This window comes from Bos grunniens, chromosome 5, assembly GCF_055505025.1.
Source record: "Bos grunniens cultivar Pamir isolate PY7600 chromosome 5, Bosgru_T2T1.0, whole genome shotgun sequence".
NCBI classification, from domain to species: Eukaryota; Metazoa; Chordata; class Mammalia; order Artiodactyla; family Bovidae; genus Bos; species Bos grunniens.
This window is the reverse complement of record NC_141169.1, coordinates 50,112,468-50,130,624: the sequence shown is the minus strand read 5'-3', so window position 1 is coordinate 50,130,624 and position 18,157 is coordinate 50,112,468. Positions and strand designations below refer to the sequence as shown.

The 18,157-nt window shown below is 36.5% G+C and overlaps 1 protein-coding gene across 10 annotated transcripts in view; it reads left to right on the top strand.

The window, feature by feature from the left end:
• Window positions 1-18,157, top strand: part of XPOT (exportin for tRNA) — a 173,463-nt gene that overhangs the window by 141,804 nt on the left and 13,502 nt on the right. For all 10 annotated transcript variants that reach the window (XM_086400171.1, XM_086400174.1, XM_086400173.1 and 7 more), the window contains 11 exons: window positions 727-851; window positions 1,231-1,375; window positions 1,533-1,652; window positions 1,999-2,093; window positions 2,667-2,736; window positions 4,853-5,091; window positions 6,008-6,293; window positions 7,553-7,742; window positions 14,086-14,202; window positions 14,646-14,761; window positions 15,468-15,515. In XM_086400171.1, the coding sequence (XP_086256297.1) occupies window positions 727-851; window positions 1,231-1,375; window positions 1,533-1,652; window positions 1,999-2,093; window positions 2,667-2,736; window positions 4,853-5,091; window positions 6,008-6,293; window positions 7,553-7,742; window positions 14,086-14,202; window positions 14,646-14,761; window positions 15,468-15,515 (1,551 nt within the window). The remainder of the gene's footprint in view (window positions 1-726; window positions 852-1,230; window positions 1,376-1,532; window positions 1,653-1,998; window positions 2,094-2,666; window positions 2,737-4,852; window positions 5,092-6,007; window positions 6,294-7,552; window positions 7,743-14,085; window positions 14,203-14,645; window positions 14,762-15,467; window positions 15,516-18,157) is intronic.

The following is an 18,157-nucleotide window of genomic DNA, read 5'->3' as shown; positions in this document are numbered from 1 at the left end:
TCACTTTATATTTAATAAGAGAGGAATTGAGGCCCAATTGGTGGACCTCAGATTGTCTGTGGGAGAGTGGGAATGAGGCACTTCACCGTCTCTGGATTTGTTCTGGTTAAAGTCCTCTCCAGGGTTGTCATGAGTCAGCTTTCCATCAGTCACAAGTGTCATGAGTGCTTTCTGGCAACTCAGTAATATTCTGTTACCCACTTCAGACATCAGAAACTTTGAACTACACGAGGATACTGGTGATGATCACCAACACACCATGCACTTGCAAAGTGCCAGGTTCATTACATACAGTATCGTTAATCATGTGATAGTATTACAGTTCTTAGACTGGACAGTAAGATACAAAGAGTATACATAAGGTGCTAAGGTTCTCATAAAGCCCTATGTGAACCCATCGTAGCTTAGACTTTTGCTTTTGTTTTCCAAGCCTTCCATTATCTGGTGTTTGCCTAATCATCCCTCAGTCACTCTCTTCTGTTATAATGACTCTTGATTTTAACCTCCTCCCTGTGCTGTTTCTGGCTCTAGGCTTTCATAGTCTAGGTCTGGGAAATAATTATTTGTGAGCAGGAGGGGAAAGACTGCTGCATTTTCCTACATAAATATTTATGAAAAAAATAAAAGTGTATTAAATTTGTAAATATAAAAAACTAATGAGAACTCACCATTTTATGTGTCTTAAGGTCTTTTAAGTTTCTTAATGGAATTTTTAAAATACCATAGGGTGAAGATGAAGCCATGTTTGTAGAATATAGAAAACAACTGAAGTTATTGTTGGACAGGCTTGCTCAAGTTTCACCAGAGTTACTGCTGGCTTCTGTTCGCAGAGTGTTCAGTTCTACACTGCAGTAAGTTTGTTCGTCTCTTTCTAACAAGTCACCTCTTTCCTCTTCTCCCTGATGGTGGCCTACCATAAGTGAGTCACATGACTTACTTGTTTGTTTTACTTATTAAGATCTTATGTGTATCTCCAAAACAATGCCCTTGACTCCTTAATTTATCTTGATCCTGGAGGGGAAATGCTGCTCTTCGGAACATAAACAATAAAATGGATTACATTGGTTATTTATACTCCTGTGATATGAATTATGTTCCCTGGCAGAATTAACAATTGCTGTGACTTTTTAATAATTAAAGAGGATTTTGTTGGTGTCTTTTTATCCGGTGCATCACTAGTTGTACAGAGGGTTTGCATTCAGATCTCAGTGATGTGTTATACCTTGGTAGGAATTGGCAGACCACACGGTTTATGGAAGTTGAAGTGGCAATAAGATTGCTGTATATGTTGGCAGAAGCTCTTCCAGTATCTCATGGTGCTCACTTCTCAGGTGATGTTTCAAAAGCTAGTGCTTTGCAGGATATGATGCGAACTGTAAGTATACTAAGACAACTTATTCTGAACCTAATTTTCTGTTTTCATATAAGCTAATGTGAGTTTCTTAATTGTTAGAGTTTAATATACATTATTACAGGGACATTTTGATGTTGCAGTAAATGAAGACAGATTTCTTAACTTTTTCCTGCTCTAGCTGGTAACATCAGGAGTTAGCTCCTATCAGCACACATCTGTGACATTGGAGTTCTTCGAAACTGTTGTTAGATACGAAAAGTTTTTCACAGTTGAACCTCAGCACATTCCATGTGTACTAGTAAGTATATACTTGACTCTCAGCTTTTGTTATTTTCCATATGTTTCAGCTAATGAACAGATAGTATTCTATCTTTCTCTTATCACTTTTTTCCAGAGCTCTCAAAAACTCCTGAACATGCTGAAACTCCTCCATTTCTTTAAAGTGGAGTTTGTGTCTAGTCAGTTATTTAAAACAAATATTCAAGGACCTATTTATGTGTAGTGTAGGCTCACTTGCGTGTACCTGGTTCCTCTCTTCCAGAGCTAAAAAGTAAAATTCGATATGAACAAAAACATGTCATGACATTAGCAATAAAAGATGTTAAATAAATACAGAAATAGTAAAAGTGTCTCTCTTTCTTTAGATGGCTTTCTTAGATCACAGGGGTCTGCGGCACTCTAGTGCTAAAGTCCGGAGCAGAACTGCTTACCTATTCTCCAGATTTGTTAAATCTCTTAAGTAAGTAAAACATTTTGGCTGTTATGTTTAATTCTTATTTTTAAGATTGTTAAGTAAGATGTAACTTATTATCTAAGAGCCTATGGTAGATTTAGTTCTTTCTGTTCTTAGGCTTTTTAAAAAAATGTTCCTTTTTGTATTGTGCTAAGATTTCTTTTCTTTCTCTTTAGCCAGGTACTTTGTTCATTATTAAACTGATTTGTTTGAATATTTTTATATGTAACACTTGTCATTACTAATGGCATTAGTTATTTCACAGTTTTATTGCTGTAGATAGTAAAACTATATGGTTTCTTTGAAATTCTAAAGATGATATTCCTTGGAAATACGTTTTTAACTTAATCTGTCATATTGTTCTTTACTAGTACCATTTTTTTAGGTATGAAAACTACTTTTTCTTAGGTTATAATATTGTAATTTTAAAAAATTATAGCTAGTCTGAATGGTGACATGTGACTACCTTAGAACTGAACGTTTTTTTTAGTTCTGCCTTAAAGAGGAATTTCATATTTCAGCACTTCTCCAAGCACTATTATTTATGTAATTGTGGTTTTCCTTTTTGCCTTTATTCAGTAAACAAATGAATCCTTTCATTGAGGATATTCTGAATAGAATACAAGATTTATTAGAGCTTTCTCCACCTGTAAGTATCTTTCTTTCTAAATGAAAGTTGGGGTGGGGGGCATGTAGGGCTTAGATCTATTTACTAAAACTCTGTTGAGATATAGTAAACAAACATAGCATTAGAAATAAAAGAGGAAAAAAGAAATAGAAGGGAATCAAAATTTGATTGATAAGATTTAGCAGTGTGAGATATGGTCTGCTCTCTGTACTATTAAATACCAGTATTTTTTGGAGAAGGAATATTCAGTTTCAAAATTATTCTCTGTTTAGTACTGTGATCACACGAGCCATTCTCAGTAACTTCTAGTAGACTGAAATTTTATTGTTAAACTTCTGGCTTGAGGTAAAAAGAATTTAAACACTGCTTGATCTGAATATCTCAGTTACTTATTTCACTAGAAAGATTTAAGTAATCTTTAAAAGATACCTTGTAAGCACATTTTGATATCTGTTTTTGTGTAAAATACTGGCAATCTCAGCAAACTACTGACATTGACTTTTTTTTTTTTTCATTTTGGTGAGAGTTATTAATGGAGCCACACTTGAAAAATGTTAAACATAAAATATTTTCTTTTTTAAAATAAGTATATGGGTTAATTTCATTGTGTGAAAGGTTACTAATGAATTATATGGTTAAATTTGCCTACATACTAAAGATCTATATTAAAAGATTTTTCACAGAGCTGTATTTAGCCATGCCATATTTATGGATATTGGAAATTTTTTCTTTTTCTCATTGCACATGGAAACAAGAACTTGTACTATACCTGTAACCTTTTTTTAGTGTGTAAAAAGACTTGATTCACAGTGCTTTTACTGAATGTTGACTGCTTAGTAGGGGTATAAATACTGTGTATTTATCTAGCAACTTTAACTTTATGATCTCAACTCCTAGAGCAGTGATTGGTCCTAGTGTTACTTAATAAGTGTTTTAGTTACTTCTAAATAAGGACATTCTCTTTTAAAAGATAAAAGATTCTTTTATACACACACACACACACACACATATAATATATACATATTTCATTGCATGAAAGGTTACTAATGAATTATATGGTTAAATTTGCCTACATACTAAAGAAATCTATATTAAAAGATTTTCAGAGAGCCATATTTAGCCATGCCATATTTATGGATATTGGAAATTTTACATATATGTATATATTATATATATATAAATATATAATAGGGCCTCCACACAATTTATCTGTTTTAAGACTAGGCTTGTAAATAATTTCTTAACAGGGAGTTTTGGTAGAAGGGCCTCTGATATTTTCCCCTTCCCCCTGGCCTCTCAGATTGCATAAATGTGAAAAATAATAAAACTTACTGGGAGAAGGCAAGGGCAACCCACTCCAGTACTCTTGCCTGGAAAATCCCATGGATGGAGGAGCCTGGTAGGCTGCAGTCCATGGGGTCGCTAAAAGTTGGACACAACTGAGCGACTTCAATTTCACTTTTCACTTTCATGCACTGGAGAAGGAAACGGCAACCCACTCCAGTGTTCTTGCCTGGAGAATCCCTGGGACGGGGGAGCCTGGTGGGCTGCCGTCTATGGGGTCGCACAGAGTCAGACACGACTGAAGCGACTTAGCAGCAGCAGCAGCAGCAGTAAAATGGGTCAGTGTATGGATGGATGTTTGCTTACACTTGAATAAGATCTTTTCTTTTTATTTCCAGTCTTATTTTCAAACGTGCAAAAGTAACAACTTGTGTATATGTTTATTACTTGGCATTTGTTGTTATTTAAATCTTAAATACTTTAAAATATTAATCTGTGTGGCATTTGTCTTAACCTTCAAAGCATTTTATAAAACTGATTTTTAGCATCCTAATAACAGATAAATTTTATAAAAGTAAAACAGTAAATTTTATAAAAGTTAGAAAACTGATTATTATTATAATAATAATAATAATACAGTATTATAAAACTGTATTATTATTACATGACCATTTATGAAGTCGTGTCAATAGATCCCTCATCTTTTGACCTCTAATTCAGTTTATTTACAAGTACTCAATCTTCTTTTTATTAATGAGTTGGTGTGATAGATTACATCTTCTGTCCCTCTTTTACTTTTAAATGGGAGGAACTGAACAAAGGAAAACTTAAATAAGACTAAATTTCATTTTAGGAGAATGGTTACCAGTCTTTGTTGAGCAGCGACGATCAATTATTTATCTATGAGACAGCTGGAGTGCTAATTGTTAATAGTGAGTATCCAGCAGAGCGGAAGCAGGCATTAATGAGGAATCTGTTGACTCCACTCATGGAGAAGTTTAAAATTCTGTTAGAAAAATTGATGCTGGCACAGGACGAAGAAAGACAGGCATCTCTAGCAGACTGTCTCAACCATGCTGTTGGATTTGCTAGGTGAGTGTGATTGGTGAAAATTGGCATTTAAATTGGTGAAGTGATTTTCTCAGTATATACAGAATCATTTACTTAGATTTTTCTAGAATTGGGCATGTGTGTCATGTTTCTGAAACTGGATTGTCCAGAGATTTGTGTAAACATTTCTTTTCTAAATTCATTAAATTAGGAGATTTAGCTGAAGAAGGGAATAGATCTCATAACATTCTGGATTTCTGACTTGACATCTTTTTAAATCCTTAACTTGTCTGATTTCTCTGGTTTAAGTTGATAATGTATTTAAGGAGATTCGCTTAAGTATATATACCAATGACATCAGGGGATCTGTTATGGAATCTTAAAGAGAAGGTGCTGAGGCTTCTTATTAGTTGTTGCATTGTGTCCCAACCACCCAAGCCATTGTTTCTGTCTCTACACATATTTCTTTATTGGTAAAGAATAACAGTATGAAAGTTTGAGTGATTTTTAATTAGAAGCACTTAGAGAAATTGCTCTATAGAAGACTTCCATGCAAAAGCTTATGTTAGAGATATTGTATAAATAACTCAATTCTAAGATTGTTTTCTAATATAAATTGGTGGTTTACAGTTTGTGTAGTATAGCCTATTCATAGTAAATTTTTTTTTTTTTCCTCTTTACTGCATATATTGTCAGCAGGATTTTAGCAAAATATTTAGGTGGGCTCACATTTGAGAGATTGTATCAATTACATTTCATTCATTTAACTTGGGCCCTTTCTGGAATGGTAACTGGAAGCAACCATTAACTAAAAGTGGACATAACTGTGACATAGAAAATAAAGAATTGGCTGCTTTGTTTTGTCAGTTTTATAATTTGTTGTGCATTGTTGTTTATTACTCCATAAACCACTTGAAGAATAAACTTAAAACCAGTTACCTGATCATTGTTTCTGTAGTCGAACCAGCAAAGCTTTCAGCAACAAGCAGACTGTGAAGCAATGTGGCTGTTCCGAAGTTTACCTGGACTGTTTACAGACGTTCTTGCCAGCTCTCAGTTGTCCCTTACAAAAGGATATTCTCAGGAGTGGAGTCCGCACTTTCCTTCATCGCATGATTATTTGCCTGGAGGAAGAAGTCCTTCCCTTCATTCCATCTGCTTCAGAACACATGCTCAAGGATTGTGAAGCAAAAGACCTCCAGGAATTCATTCCTCTTATCAACCAGATTACAGCCAAATTTAAGGTACCATACACCTTCAGAGGTCAGAGAATTTCCTGACTTTAAGATCTCCTGACTTTTGTATTTCTCTTTAGATATATTTTAGCATTTGACTTTTTTTTTTTTTTTTTTTTTGAGTATGAGTTATCTGAGGGCATGAATCACACATATTTTTATCATCCCAATGTCTACAATACTCCCTGACACTCAGGGCCTGATCGATAGATATTTAATAAGAATAGATCTTTTCTGTTCTATGCAGCAGAAGAAAACTATTAGTTTGGTGTTTTAGAAAAGCAAATGAAACAGCATTGGATACTAAATGTCTAACAAATAAGTTAAAAGCACTGTAATTTGGGTATCCAAGTAGTTTAAAAGTAATTCAATGTCAGTTTTATGTACAAGGAAATTTAAGCAAAGCATAAGCTAGCTAATGAAATTGGCTAACACTTAACGTAGTGTTTTCTGTGTTCAAAATCTGTCCTGAGCATTTTCTTATACATTCATTTGAATTTTGTAACAACCGTGAAAGTTAAGTATTGTTCTTTTATAGATGAAGAAACTGAGACACTTAACTGAGAGGTAAGGAATTTGCTTAAGGCCATGTAAAGCCTTCACAGAGTTCAATCGTATAAATTCATTTTTAATTTAGCAGTGAAAGTGAAAGTCACTTAGTCGTGTCTGACTCTTTGCTACCCATGGAATTCTCTAGGCCAGAATACTGGAGTAGGTAGCCTTTCCCTTCTCCAGGGGATCTTCCCAACCCAGGGAGAGAACCCAGGTCTTGTGCATTGCAGGCGGAGTCTTTACCAGCTGAGCCCCCACAAGGGAAGCCCAAGAATACTGGAGTGGGTAGCCTATCCCTTCTCTAGCGGATCTTCCTGACCCAGGAATCAAACCGGTATCTCCTGCATTGCAGGTGGATTCTTCACCAACTGAGCTATCAGGGAAGCCCTAATTTAGCAGTAGAATTCATTTATTGAGAATTTAAATTTGACAGTATTCCATGACAATATTTGATTGTGGAATATGTTTGATTCCATGTTACTTGAACCTCAATCTTGAATTGTAGGAAATGGTTGGAACTTAATGATTTTTGAGGCTTTCAATACTGTATATGCTATGTAGATTTTTGTCTTGATATTTGCTAGCTGAATTATATAAATATGTATCCTAAATATAGAAACTCTGGAAAAAGGCTTTATGTAAAACATGTTTTTCCTAAATTTTAAATTAGTAATTTTCTTATTTTTCAGATAGTAATAGTTGTTTCCTCTCTTCAGATACAGGTATCCCCATTTTTACAACAAATGTTCATGCCTCTTCTTCATGCAATTTTTGAAGTTTTGCTCCGACCAGCAGAAGAAAACGACCAATCTGCTGCTTTAGAGAAGCAGATGTTGCGAAGGAGTTACTTTGCTTTCCTGCAAACAGTCACAGGCAGTGGAATGAGTGAAGTCATAGCAAATCAAGGTGTGGATGCATGCAGTGCCTAAATTGTCTATTATTTGTCACAGTTCTGTATCTGTATGCCCAAGAGCTAGTTGAAGTAAACACTGAACTTTTTTTTTTTTATGATTTATGCTCCCTCCCTGTACCATCCCTCTGGGTCATCCCAGTGCACCAGCCCTAAGCATCCTGTATCCTGCATTGAACCTGGACTGGCGATTCGTTTCTTATACAATATTATACATATTTCAATGCCGTTCTCCCAAATCATCCCACCCTCGCCCTCTCCCACAGAGTCCAAAAGACTGTTCTATACATCTGTGTCTCTCTTGTTTCTCACATACAGGGTTATCATTACCATCTTTCTAAATTCCATATATACGCATTAGTATACTATATTGTTGTTTTTCTTCTGGCTTACTTCACTCTGTATAATAGGCTCCAGTTTCATCCACCTCATTAGAACTGATTCAAATATATTCTTTTTAATGGCTGAGTAATACTCCATTGTGTATATGTACCACGGCTTTCTTATCCATTCGTCTGCTGATGGACATCCAGATTGCTTCCATGTCCTGGCTATTATAAACAAACACTGAACTTTTGATGTAGTTGTATGTTGGCCACAAGGATGACAGTTCATTATTATCAGAGTGGCGATCACTTTCACTTCAGCACCCTTAAAATTAATTTGTATTCAGTTCCTGTTTTCTTAAACCAGTGTTCCTTTTTCTTTTTTTTAAGTTGACTAGCAATGTGTTAGCTTCAGATATACAGCCAAGTGATTCAGTTATACACATATCCTTTTTCAGATTATTTTCCATTATAGGTTATTATAAGATACTGAATCTAGTTCCTTATTCTATATAGTAGCTCCTTGTTGGTTATCTATTTCATACATAGTAACGTATATCTGTTAATCTCATCAGCTCAGTTCAGTTGCTCAGTAGTGTCTGACTATCTGCGACCCTATGGACTGCATCATGGCCAGGCTTCCCTGTCCATCACCAACTCCTGGAGCTTGCTCACACTCATGTTCATTGAGTCGATGATGCCATCCAACCATCTCATCCTCTGTTGTCCCCTTCTCCTCCCACCTTCAATCTTTCCCAGCATCAGGGGCTTTTCAAATGAGTCAGTTCTTCACATCAGGTGGCCAAAGTATTGGAGTTTCAGCTTCAACATCAGTCCTTCCAATGAATATTCAGGATGCATTTCCTTTAAGAGGATTGGTTGGATCTCCTTGCAGTCCAAGGGACTCTCAAGAGTCTTCTCCAACACCACAGTTCAAAAACATCAATTCTTTGGCACTCAGCTTTCTTTATAGTCCAACTCTCACATCCGTACATGACTACTGGAAACACCATAGCTTTGACTAGACAGACCTTTGTTGGCAAAGTAATGTCTCTGCTTTTTAATATGCCGTCTAGGTTGGTCATAGCTTGTCTTCCAGGGAGCAAGCGTCTTTTAATTTCATGGCTGCAGTCACCATCTGCATGATTTTGGAGCCCAAAAAAATAGTCAGCCACTGTTTCCGTTGTTTCTGCATCTACTTACCATGAAGTAACGGGACCAGATACCATGATCTTAGTTTTCTGAATGTTGAGTTTTAAGCCAACTTTTTCACTCTTCTCTTTCACTTTCCTCTAGAGGCTCTTTAGTTCTTCTTCAATTTTTGCCATAAGGGTGGTATCATCTTCATATCTGAGGTTATTGATATTTCTCCCGGCAATCTTAATTCCAGCTTGTGCTTCCTCCAGCCCAGTGTTTCTCGTGATGTACTCTGCATATAAGTTAAATAAGTACGGTGACAGTATACATTCTTAACATACTCCTTTCCCAATTTTGAACCAGTCTGTTGTTCCATGTCAGGTTCTAACTGTTGCTTCTTGAAAGTGAAGTTGCTCAGTTGTGTCTGACTCTTTGCAACCCCATGGATTGTAGCTGGATTGTAGCCTACCAGGCTTCTCTGTCTGTGGGATTTTCCAGGCAAGAGTACTGGAATTGGTTGCCATTTCCTTCAGGGGATCTTCCCGACCCAGGGATTGAACCCGGGTCTCCCACATTGCAGGCAGATGCTTTACCCTCTGAGCCACTGCATACAGATTTCTCAGGAGGCAGGTCAGGTGGTCTGGTATTCCCATCTCTTTCAGAATTTTCCAGTTTGTTGTAGTCCACACAGTCAAAGGCTTTGGCGTAATCAATAAAGCAGAAATAGATGTTTTTCTGGAACTCTCGCTTTTTTGATGATTGAACGGATGTTGGTAATTTGATCTCTGATTCCTCTACCTTTTCTAAAACCAGCTTGAACATCTGGAAGTTCACGGTTCACGTACTGTTGAAGCCTGGTTTGGAGAATTTTGAGCATTATTTTGCTAGTGTATGAGATGAGTGCAATTGTGTGGTAGTTTGAACATTCTTTGGCATTGCCTTTCTTTGGGATTGGAGTGAAAACTGACCTTTTCCAGTCCTGTGGCCACTGCTGAGCTTTCCAAATTTGCTGGTATACTAAGTGCAGTACTTTTACAGCATCATCTTTTAGGATTTGAAATAGTTCAACTGGAATTCCATCACCTGCACTAGCTTTGTTCTTAATGATGGTTTCTAAGGTTCACTTGACTTTGTGTTCCAGGATGTCTGGATCTAGTCCAGTAATCACACCATCATGGTTATCTGGGTCATGAAGATCTTTTTTGTATAGTTCTCCTGTGTATTCTTGCCACCTCTTCTCAATATCTTTTGCTTCTGTTAGGTCCATACCATTTCTGTTCTTTATTGTGCCCATTTTTGCATGAAATGTTCCCTTGGTATCTCTAATTTTCTTAAAGAGATATCTAGTCTTTAGAGGTTAATCTCATACCTCTAATTTATTCCTCCCCACTTCCTCTTCGGTAACCATAAGTTTTTTATGTCTGTGAGTCTTGTTTCTTTTTTGTAAATAAGCTCATTTGTGTCATGATTTAGACTCCACATATAAATGGTACCATATAATACTTGTCTTTCTCTGTCTGACTCACTTTACCTAGTAGGATAATCTCTAGGTTCATCCATGTTGCTGCAGATTGAAATATTCCACTGTTTTTGATGACTGAGTATACCCCACTGTATATATAACCTACATCTTGTTTATCCATGCCTCTTTTGGTGGACATTTAGGTTGCTTCCACGTTTGGGCTTTTGTAAATAGTGCTGCTGTGAACATTGTTGTGCACGTTTCTTTTCAAATTAGAGTTTTCATCTTTTCTGGGTATATGGCAGGAGTGGGATTGCTGGATTACATGGTAACTCCACGTATAGTTTTCTAAGAACAGCCATACTGTCTCCGTACTGGCTGCACCAGCGTACATTGCCACTGTCAGTGTAGAAGAGCTACATTTTCTCCATACGCTCTCCAGCCTTTGTTATTTGGAGGCTTTTTGATGATGGCCATTCTGTGAGGTGATAACCTCATTGTAGTTTTGATTTGCATTTGTCTAATAATTAGCAATGTTGCACATCTTTTTAATGTGCTTCTTGGCCATCTGTTTGTCTTTGAAGAAAGGTCTGTTTAGGTTTTCTGCCCAGTATTTGATAGGGTTGTTTATTTTTTTGTTATTGAGTACTATGAACTGTTTGCATATTTTGGATTTAAGCCCTCATCAATCTCATAATTTGTAAATATTTTCTTCCAGTCTTCTCATTTCATTTATGATTTACTTTGCTGTGCAAATGCCGATAAGTTTGTTTAGGTTCCATTTATTTTTGCTTTTATTTCTTTTGCTTTGGAAGACTGACCTAAGAAAATATTGCTGTGATTTATGTCAGAGAATGTTTACTTAACATTCTCGTCTAGTTTGATGGTGTCATGTCTTACATTTAGGTCTTTAAGCCATTTTGAGTTTATTTTTGTGTACAGCATGAGGGAATGTTCTAACTTGACTGATTAACAAGTAGCTGTCTAGCTTTCTCAACACGACTTGCCAAAGAGACTGTCTTTTTCCATTATATAATCTTGCCTTTGTAGATTAATTGACTGTAGGTGTTTGTGTTTTTTTTCTGGCTTCTATTTTGTTTCATTGATCTGTATGTTCGTTTTTGTGCCATTATCATGCTGTTTTTACTACAGTAGCTCTGTAGTGTTGTTGGAAGTCTGGGAGGGGTGTGCCTCCAGCTTTGTTCTTTTTCCTCAGGATTGCTTTGGCAATTCTGGGTCTTTTATGGTTCCATATAAATTTTAGTATTATTTCTTCTAATTCTTTAAAAAATACCATGGGTAATTTGATAGGAATTGTATTAAATCCATAGGTAACTTTGGGTAGTATGGCCATTCTAACAATATTCTTCCAAACCAAGAACATGGGATATCTTTCCATTTCTTTGAATCATCTTCAGTTTCTGTTATCAATTTTTTATACTCCTCAGCATATAGATCTTTCACCTCCTTGGTAGGTTTATTTATTGGTTGTGGTTTTTTAAATTTTTTTGGACACAATCTCAAGTGTGATTGTTTTTTGCTTTTTCTGATATTATTAAAGAAATGTGACAGATTTCTATATATTAGACTTGTATCCTGCTACCTTGCTGAACTCATTTATTCTAATATATTTTTTTATGGAATCCTTAGGGTTTTCAATATAGAATATCATGTCATTTGCCTATAATGACAGTTTTACCTCTCCCTTCCAGTATGGATACCACCCTTTATTTCTTTTTTTTGTCTAATTGCTGTGGCTGAGACTTCTAATACTATATTGATTAGAAGTGGTGAGAGTGAACATTCTTCTCTTGTTCCAAAATTGAGCAGGAAGGTTTTTGGCTTTTCACCATTGAGTATTACATTCACTGTGGGTTTGTTATAAATGGCTTTTATTATGTTGAGATATACTCCCTCTGTACTCACTTTGGTGAGAGTTTTTATCATGAAGGGATGTTGATTTTACCAGATGCTTTTTCTGAATCTACTGAGATAATCATGTGGTTTTTGTCTTTTCTTTTTTTGGGGTAGTATGTCACATTGATTTGCATATATTGAACCATCCTTGTGACCCTGAAATAAATCCTACTTGATCATGTGTTTTTATGTGTTATTGGCTTCAGTTTGCTAATATTTTGTTGAGGATTTTTGTGTCTATATTCATCAAAGATACCAGACTATAATTTTCTTAAGACAGATTCTATTTCACTTCTAATGATCAGTCTGTTGAAGTTACCTGTTTCTTCTTCATTCAGATTTGGTAGGCTGTATGTCTCTAGAAATTTTTCCATTTCTTCTAGGTGGTCCATTTTGTTGCCATATAACTGTAGTATTATAATTTTTTTTTAATTTCTTTAGTACTGGTTGTTATTTCTTTTTCATTTTTTATTTTATTTGAGTCCTTTTCCTTCTTGATGAGACAGGCTACAGGTTTGTTGATTTTGTTTATCCCTTCGAAAAAACCATCTCCTGCTTTTATTGCCTTTTTCTATTATTTTTTTAAATCTATTTAATCTGTGTCTTCTCTCTGATATTTATTTCCTTCCTTCTGTTGACTTCAGGATTTGTTTGTTCTTTTTCTAATTCTTTTAGGTGGTAGGTTCCATTGTTTGAGATTTTTCTTGTTTTTTTGAGGAAAGCCTATATCACTATGAACTTCTGTCTTAAGACTGCTTTTGCTGCATCCTGTAGACTTTTGTATGGTAGTTTTACATTATCACTTGCTTTGGTATTCTTTTTTCTTTTTTCTTCTTTGATTTCCTCATTGACCCATTGGTGTTTTAGTACCACATTGTTTGATTTCCACATAGTTGTTTTTCATTTTTCTTTCTGTGGTTGATCTCTAGTTTCATGCCATTGTGGTCAGAAAAGATACTTGAAATTACTTCTATCCTTTTATATTTACTGTGGCTTGGTTGTGTGTTCTAGTATGTGTTTTATTCTAGAGAATGTTCTTTGTTTGCCTAAAGCTATATTAGTTGATTCCTTCATAGTATAATACTGTGATGGCTTCTTGCCAGAATTGACCCGACAATTCAATCTTACTGGCCACTCTGCTTTTTTTTTTTTAATTAACACATTAGTGTCTGGGGGATTTTTGCAGAAATTTAGTGCCTGTGGCCTGCAATTAGTTATGTAACTGAATATTGAATTGTCTCTGGTCAATAAGCTATTAAAAATGGACTACAGGGGTCCACATAGAGAATTTTGCTATATGGAAATCCAGAGGGCAGGATAATGAGGGAATAGTAATTTTTCAGTGTTTTATACTTGAAATTTAGGAGCCAGGATAATAAAAATTGAGGGATCTTATCAACCCTGTAAATGCTTTTGTCTTGTTACTATATATGAACTCAGAACTTCAGATTGCCTTTCTAGTTCCTTTTCAGATTGAACTCCCATTTTTCTCTTCAGGTGCAGAGAATGTAGAACGAGTGCTGGTTACTGTTATTCAAGGAGCAGTCGAATATCCAGATCCCATTGCTCAGAAAACATGTTTTATTATCCTTTCCAAGTTGGTAGAACTCTGGGGTAAGATAATTCTTTTTAAAAAAATCTTGGGGCTTCCCCTGGTGTCTCAGTAGTAAAAGAATGTGCCTGTCAGTGCAGGAGACACAGGTTTGATCCCTGATCCAGAAAGATCCCACATGCCTTGGAGCAACTTAGCCTGTGCATCACAACTATTGAGCCTGTGCTCAAGAGCCCAGGAGCTGCAGCTGCTGAAGCCTGTGTGCCCTAGAGCCTGTACCTCGATAGAGAAAAGCCCACGTAGCAACGAAGACCCAGCACAGTCAAAGATAAATATAATTAAAAAAAAAAATTCTTCATTCCCCAACCTGTTTCCTAAGACAAGAGAGATGAAATGGGATCCTAGTCCTAACACAGACAGGCAGGCACTGGGAGTTGATTTTCACTGGTAATAAATTAAATGACTTCATTATTATACAAGATGAAAATTTGAATTTTCTTAACAGGAGGTAAAGATGGACCAGTGGGATTTGCTGATTTTGTTTATAAGCACATTGTCCCCGCATGTTTCCTAGCACCTTTAAAACAAACCTTTGATCTGGCAGATGCTCAAACAGTATTGGTAAGCACCTAGGAATCTCTTTAGACCTTCTTAGATCTCATGTATTCTAACTCACAATTTCTTCCTTAATGCCAGGCTGATTATATTAGATTTCAGTGACTTTAAAAAATAATAATAATTTCAAATTAGAATATTAATTAAAAAAATTTTTTGAAACATTGATGATACCTTTTGGACCTTTTGTGAATTCTTACTAAATCCTGATATTAAAGTTGACTGTATAAAATGTAGCTCCTCCAGTTTTAACAACCAGGACTTTTTCTAGGACTGTGAAAGGGTACATGATGCAAGCATTCTTTAAAGCTTGGTTGGGTTACTAGTTTCCTACCACTTCTTTCATCCTAAAACTTGTGCTTAATGTTGTTGTTTTTTTTTCTTAATCATTAAGAGAGTAACTTTCTCTTCCTCATTTAATAGTTTCCCCAAATCTCATCTTTAGAATGCTTAATGTCAAGCAGTTGCCCTTTACTCATTTCCCTAGGACCAAGTAAAAGCTTGATTTCTTAATTATAATGCACTACATTAAGACAGTATTTTTGTATTTTTCTGTCTAACTCATTTGTTCCTTTTGCCTGTCTGTTACCATTCCTTTCTCCATCTTTTCTTTGGCAGTAAATGTTAGTGAACAGTGGCAAGGGAAAGAAATGTAGGTTCAGTATTTAAGAATTGACTACTATATTAAATTTCGTAAACTTGCTTTTCATAGGCTTTATCTGAGTGTGCAGTGACACTGAAAACAATTCATCTCAAACGGGTAAGCTTTGTACTTCTTGCTCCCTTATTTTCAGCTTGCATGTTTATTTTTTATAGTTTTAATTGAGTATGTCTTGTTCTTGAAAACTATCTTTTATGAAAATTGATTAACTTCGCCTTCGACTATCTTGGATGTGAGGGTGGGGTCGAACAAAAGTAGTAGCATCCTTTATTGTCTTTCACATTTGGGATAACCAGAAGGTTAAATGTATATTTGTTTGGTTTGACAAACAATAAGAAAAATCTTAACCAGAATTTCACAATCCCAGGTTTCACTACCTGGTAGGTTCTTCACAGATTTGTCCAACTTCTTAGTGTTACTGATTGGTTAGAGCACTTCACTACTTCAGAAGTTTGTAGTCCCCTTGTTAACCTAACAATTTGTATAAATCATAAGTGATTCTGGGCTGAATCTAGCTGGTGTGTTGTTTGCTTTATATAGTGTTTTTAACTAAGGAACTAATTGCCAGCATTTGAAAATCAGGTCCTTTTTTTTTTTAAACAAAGATTTCTGTCTCCAACTTCTCAAAGCCAGGATGCCAGCACATGACTAGCAGTCCCGCATAGCTGAAGTCATCTAGTGAGCAGCAGCTTCCCTCAATCACCCAAAATAAACACATGAGGTTTTGTTCAGAGTCTCCGTACATCCCACTCCCTTGTCTGAACTTGAATTTTTGATTCCAAGAGAGACTTGAAGATTTTTCAATCCAGCATTTTCTCTACACCTATTATGTGCTAGGGAGGAAGGTCTCTGTGTTTGGGGCAGCAAGGGTCCTATATAAACATGAATAAAAAGTGTCCCAACATTTGTGGAGCTTAGAATTGGGCTTCCCTGGTAGTTCAGCTGGTAAAGAATCCGCCTGCAATGTGGGAGACCTGGGTTGGGAAGATCCCCTGGAGAAGGGAACAGCTACTCACTCCAGTATTTTGGCCTGGAGAATTCCATGGGCTATCCATGAGGTCACAAAGAGTCGGACACGACTAAGCAACTTTCACTTAGAATCGGGGAGACCAATACTTAAAAACTCAATTGGATTTGTTAAGTAAGTACTTTAATAGAGGTATAGTAAATTAATCCATTTGTATTAAATGGAACATAGTGGGACTAAAGATGAATGAGCAGATCTGCCCAGGCAGTATATAAGTCAGTACCGAAAAGAGGAAGTATTTTTCAGTTTTTTTAGAGACTGTGAAACAACTGTGGATTCATTAGACTGACCAGGAGGAGCTGGCCCTCTGGACAAAGATACCGTGACAGGTGTAGGAAGACAGATCAGGTGTTCAGTGTAGACTTAGTGAAAAATAGTTATCCTTTTCAACTAAAGTATAGGGATTCAGTTCAGTTCAGTCGCTCACTCGTGTTCGACTCTTTGCGGCCCCATGAATCGCAGCACGCCAGGCCTCCCTGTCCATCACCAACTCCCAGAGTTCACTGAGACTCACATCCATCGAGTCAGTGATGCCATCCAGCCATCTCATCCTCTGTCGTCCCCTTCTCCTCCTGCCCCCAATCCCTCCCAGCATCAGAGTCTTTTCCAATGAGTCAACTCTTCGCACAAGGTGGCCAAAGTACTGGAGTTTCAGCTTTAGCATCATTCCTTCCAAAGAAATCCCAGGGCTGATCTCCTTCAGAATGGACTGGTTGGATCTCCTTGCAGTCCAAGGGACTCTCAAGAGTCTTCTCCAACACCACAGTTCAAAAGCATCAATTCTTCTGCGCTCAGCCTTCTTCACAGTCCAACTCTCACATCCATACATGACCACAGGAAAAACCATAGCCTTGACTAGACGGACCTTTGTTGGCAAAGTATAGGGGTAGAATAGCTAAAAACCAAATTGGGACTAGGTATGTGTTACATGTGAAAAGTTGGGAAGTTAGTAGGCAGTGATTGTAATTTAGAATAGCTAGGTAGAAAAAATGTACACAGAACACTTAGAAACGTGGGTCAAAAGAAGTTAGAACTAAATACTAGTTTTGGAGTTCTCAGGTTGTAGTTTAAGATGGAGTAGTAGAAATGAATGAGACCTTCTTAGACCAGGACAGAAAGAACTTTGGCTAAAGCAAGAGTTAGCAGAAAGCTAGAAGTAGGGCCAAAGGTATGAAAGTTAGGGGACTAGAGTCATGAAAGAGAAGACTGGTTAACATTTTGGATGCTAGAGAGTCAAGGAGAATGAGGAATAACAAATAGGAAGAATGATATTTACAATTTGGAAGTGTTTATCTTGTCCTCAGAGTTGTTATTTAGACACACACAGAATTGAATCAAGTGGAACATTATATTTATATGAAATTAAAAGGCGCTTAGTCCTTGGAAGGAAAGTTATGACCAACCTAGATAGCATATTCAAAAGCAGAGACATTACTTTGCCAACAAAGGTTCGTCTAGTCAAGGCTATGGTTTTTCCTGTGGTCATGTATGGATGTGAGAGTTGGACTGTGAAGAAGGCTGAGCGCAGAAGAATTGATGCTTTTGAACTGTGGTGTTGGAGAAGACTCTTGAGAGTCCCTTGGACTGCAAGGAGATCCAACCAGTCCATTCTGAAGGAGATCAGCCCTGGGATTTCTTTGGAAGGAATGACGCTAAAGCTGAAACTCCAGTACTTTGGCCACCTTGTGCAAAGAGTTGCCTCATTGGAAAAGAC